The 5,133-nt window shown below is 51.4% G+C and overlaps 1 protein-coding gene across 1 annotated transcript in view; it reads right to left on the minus strand.

Moving 5' to 3' along the window:
- Nucleotides 1-5,024, minus strand: part of LOC113216742 (cell growth regulator with RING finger domain protein 1) — a 35,909-nt gene extending 30,885 nt beyond the window's left edge. Inside the window, exons 1-2 of the mRNA XM_026436557.2 lie at nucleotides 4,676-5,024; nucleotides 3,973-4,124 (exon numbers count right to left, since the gene is read on the minus strand). Coding sequence (XP_026292342.1) covers nucleotides 3,973-4,124; nucleotides 4,676-4,785 — 262 coding nt within the window. The 5' untranslated portion in view covers nucleotides 4,786-5,024. The remainder of the gene's footprint in view (nucleotides 1-3,972; nucleotides 4,125-4,675) is intronic.
- Nucleotides 5,025-5,133: the final 109 nt, after the last annotated feature.

Here is a 5,133-nt window from a genome sequence, read left to right on the forward strand (position 1 = left end):
CACCGCGCCCCGCCCCGCCCCGCCGGCCGGCACGCGCACCCGGAACACCACAGTCATAGCAAACACACGACCTGCAAGCGGTACACCGCGGTCGGCCCAGACACAGCAAACAAGAAAACCAAAACTGCAACTTTGTACCCCGAAAAAAATACCACGCGACCCCATTAAACATCTGATCCTTTTATGTCGCTCAAAAGGACAACGAGCATCCAGCAAAGAACCAAAAACAGTTAGCAAACACTCCAAACTGCAGATGGTGCAATAACGTACCGCTACGCGCACAGCCAATCGGACAGCAGAGTGCATTGATCCCCCCCTTTTCAAACGGCGTTCAGCAGAGTAGAATATACAATCCTTTTTCATTTTCGACTGAGTAAGGCTGGCGGGGGGCGCGGCTCATGTCAGCAGCGCAGCGGGCCGAGGCGGAAGAGGAACGCGACGGACAATAAGGAGACGTGGACCCTAACAATGACGGGGCCAGCCGGGAGACAGGCGTCGCGACGGCGGCGTCGCCCCGGGCGCCCCGCGCGGCCGCAAGGAGACAGGCGTCGCGGCGTCGGAGCGAGGAGGAGGGCGTGGAGGGCGGGGGCGGCCGCCTCCTGCTGCACTACTTCCACCTCTATGGCTCCGTCCACCGCAGTGCTGCTAGAGATATAAAGCAGGTGAATGTCCCACGGGCTGCAGTTTTACGGTGTGAGAGTTGAGAGAGGCAGACCCAGAAGTCAAAAGAAGGCCGCGCGGGGCGACAACATCTGCATGTCCGAGAACGGCGAGAGTATATATGCAACCCGCCCACATACGCTTCGCAGCAGCACACTGTCATGTCCTTGCGAAGAAATTTCTTTTGTAAGCTGAGAGGAATTTGGCTGCTTTGCAATACAAAGAAAATTGCTTTAATAATTGACCATTTCACCCAGTGGCCACACTGGCGGTCTTCCGGTTGGTACAAAGACCTTTACGATCTAGTAAGGACTAGAATATTTCATTAGATGTGACCCCTGATCGTTGCTTAGTGGTCAGAGAGCTCGAATTTTGCTTCGAAAACCACAAAACACATATTAGGCCGCCTCCGAGGGCCACAAACAGATGTTGTATACCAACCGGAAGACCGCCAGTGCGGCCACCGAGTGAAATGGTCAATTACGAAGCTTCGCAAGGATTTAACAGTGCGTGGACGAAAATTAGAAGAGAGCGTATGGCACACCCCAGCATTATACCCTGCCTCTCCGTCTTTAAGTGTTCTAATTCTCTCACACATTTAGATGTGACTGACTTGGAATCCGACAGCCTGGTCCTGGTGATGTACAGGAGAGAGGGGGAGAGCAACGCGGTAAAAATAGTTTCTTGTATTTTAAGACCTGGTCTTGAATGCCATTGCCGTTCTCCATAAAGATCCAAGACAGGGTCTTGAAATAAGAAAGTTTTTTTTTTTTTTTTTACCGTGCAGGTCGAGGTCGAAGCGGGCTCAGGCCCAGTATTGTTGGCTGGTATCGAGTGGTATAGGGGCGCCCGAGGAACGGGGCACCGCACGCGGCGACCGGCGCCGGCAAGCAACAATTCGGCCGCCCTTTACAGCTCATGGCCCAGTATTGTTGACTGGTATCGGGTGGTATAGGGGCACCACACCGCCGCGACCGACGCCGGCGACCAACTATTCGCCCCCCCTTTCCAGCGAGTGGTCAACCAAGCTGACACATTTAAGTATCGTATGGTTTCAGTGTGATGTTTAAGCGTATCAGCTGCTGAAAAGTACACGTTTCCTCATAAACGATTTAACTTTTGTTGCGCATATCAGTTACTCCGACGCTTGTTAAAGTCGGGAAAGAAAATCCTACATTCCCCCATACCAGCCATGAGTTTTACCGGTGCACACGCACTCGGCGCCGCCGCCGGCCGGCTCTGGCTGGGCGCTTGGCAGGCAGCCGCCCGGCAACAGAGTTACCAGCAGACAACATCCTCCGATGACCTGCTGCTGCTGGACACCGTCAGTTTACTCAAACACGTTCCGAGGGGCGCAACAAACGCAGATCGGGAGAACGCCCGCCCGCCGCCCGCCCCGAGCACGCAGCCGGCGGCGGCATCGCTATCGCCGAGCTATCGCCCGCCGTCGTGTGCCACCGTTACCGCACATAGCCCCATCGCCGTGACCGAGTCCCGAGTAGTATCGCTTAAATGATAAAACGACGAGCTTTGCCGCCAGGGCGACTGAGGCCGGCCCCCGTGCTGTTAAACCTCACTTACCGACGACGCCACAATTCATTACTGACACACTCTTCGCTTCGCATACTATACAACACTCTGCGGCCTTATTAATTTTTACTTTTTACTTTTATTTTTCCTGTTCCTCGACGCGGGTTCAAGCACCGTGTGCCCCACACACGGAAAAAAAAAGACTGTGTCGCAGTGACCAACCTCTGTTTGATAGGCTTGAGTCGATAGCTGCAATCGAAAATCCGATGATTACAACCAGAATTTGGTTGCCACGATCAAATACTTGTAGGATAACAACAAAGCACCTCTTGGTTACGTCGTACAAGCATTTGATCGTGGCAACCAACTTCTGGTTGCTATCATCAGATTTTCGATTGCAGCTATCGACTCAAGCCTATCGAACCGAGGTTGGTCACTGCGACAAAGTCTTTTTTTTCCGTGCAGGTTTGGGCCGGGCGCTGCTCTGCTCGGCCCGCTCCTCGTTCCCTCCCACGAGGCCGCCTCCTCCGTCTCCTCGGAAGCGGATCGCTCCATCGCTCCGCCGCCGCCCTGTCCCCCTTCCCTTTGTTGGGCACGCGAGTTACACAGTCAGAAGAAAACTGGGCGTGGGGAACGCGCAGCGCATACCTGTTACTACTACGCGGATGTCCAACCGGACGCCTCCAAAATATAGGCTTCGCCCTCTCGGAACGACTCTATCATACGCGGGAAACGAAACCGTTCTCCTTTTGTCCTTCCCAACTTCCTTCCCCCACACTCTCGTTGCTTTAGATGATCAAGGACGATCGGCTTATCATAAAGTCGGAACCGGCAACTGGCAAATCAAAACGAGAAACTTTTACCATCGGGTAGAGAAAGCCACACACAAGGGAAGGGACTCTTTCTAAAAAGTATGTGTGTCTTTCACAACATTTAAGTTTTGCACGAAGCGCGTCATGTATTCCATCATCAACGATGAAAAGTAGTTAAAGAGACGATTCACTGTTTATTATTACGCGATATATGTATTGTCTGTGTCATTAGTCATTCCCCCCCCCTCCCCCCCACACACAAACACGCCCCTACACTTGCCCTGCCCTGCTCCCAAGAGGTTGAGTACACGTGTACTTGAAGGACTCTAGTCCGTCCGCCGCGCCAGCTCTCGGGCCCAACCCGCACCGTGCACACACACGGACACACACACGCGCGCGCGCGCGCGCGCATACGGGCACGGGCACGCGCACGCACGCGTCCACAGGCGATTGGGCGTCATAAAGGAACTTCCCCACAACACCCCGCCTAAATAATCCTGGACGGCAGCCCAACTCTCTGGCCGGCAGAGATTGGCCAGGACCGCGGCGCGTCCGTCCCAATCAGCCAATCACGGCGGCGCGCCTAAAAGAGCGCGAGCATTCAAACGACCAATGAGCACTACCGGGCGGAGCGGAGCGACATGAGTTGAAAATAAAGCCAGCCAGAGCCAAGCCAGCCAGCCAGCCAGCCAATACCCCCCGGGGGAGGGGCGGGGGTCCCCAGCAACAGCGGGGAGGAGCGGGGTTCATCCACACAACGACCGGCACAGAGAGAATTATTTAGTTGACCGCTCTTACGACCCTTCAGAAACGCACATTAAAATGATTCATTTGTCTAACACTAGACAAATGCTCATTTTTCACCTCCCCTTCCCATAAAAAAAAATAACAAAATAAAATTACATATTTCAGTGATGACCTGTCACTCATTTATAATTGCAGTCCAAGCACTCGTTCACTAGTAACTCACCAGAATACGATGACTTTGAAGACTCCACCAGCTTGAATGTGAACGGGATGTGCACCTTCATCATCTTCACTTGTGGTATTCTCGGTGGAACAGGGTGAACCGAGCTCCCAAACATCATGTCTTCCCCGTGAACACGGAACACCATCATATTCCTGACAAAATATGCCAAGTGGTGTAAAGATTTGAACAGAGGCTTCAATGGTTGGACAACAAAGTTATCTTCAACATTTATCATCAATAATTTCTATCAGACAACGTTAAAGGGATAACAATGTCAGAAAAAGATATTAATGCAGTAACTTGGGATTGAAAGGTATCTCCAAAATACTTAATATCAGATTCATATAGTCTGCACCCCAGGGGCTAGACAAATTTTAGTGCCTGACAACTCTAGCTAGGGCAGTCAAAGTGTGCAGCCAATAAGAAATTATTTCATTTTTCAATTAATTTTCAGTAGAAAATACCCTTGAATGTACTAGGACAGCAGAGGGTCAAAAGTTTTTATACAAAAATCTGACCTTTCTCTTAAAGAGAAAGATATGTTTGAACAGCCACCCAAGCCTAAGAGAACTTGTCCCTGTGTATGAGCCCCCAAAGATGCTCTTGTACTATCTTAATCCATAGTGATGTAGGTTAGGGAATAGATCGGGAACTGACACGCACAACCGCGACACTGCCGTGCAAGGATGTGGACCAGGCTCACCTCATAATGAACAACACCATCCCGCACAGACATATCAGCACCACAAACACAGAGAAAATGTTGGACAGTTCGGCCACCGACACCAGCATTGCTGTCATCGCCACCATCATTGTCCTTTCTTGTTTTGAACAACAATGCGTCGAAAAGGTGTAAAACACATCAAACGATCGTCACGGTAAGTAAAAATGACGGAATGTCACTTGACGCTAGACGGCGGACCTGACGTTACACAACCATAGCGTTTTCAAAGCCATTGCGGAGCAGACTGGCGAATGTGAAAGTGTTCGCGACAAAATAAAGCAGAAGGTTTAGTGGGGATGGACGCCATCTTTGATACTGGAGAACGACGCGCCCCCTAGCGGTGTCGACTTGTACTAAAAGAGGAGCAGCCAAAACCCGCGCAAGAAACTTCCTCATTTTATGACAAAAGTCTTCTGAGTTGTGCCTATTAATTGTTA

The sequence above is a fragment of the Frankliniella occidentalis genome, unplaced genomic scaffold, assembly GCF_000697945.3.
Source record: "Frankliniella occidentalis isolate FOCC.00 unplaced genomic scaffold, Focc_3.1 Scaffold59, whole genome shotgun sequence".
Taxonomy (NCBI): domain Eukaryota; kingdom Metazoa; phylum Arthropoda; class Insecta; order Thysanoptera; family Thripidae; genus Frankliniella; species Frankliniella occidentalis.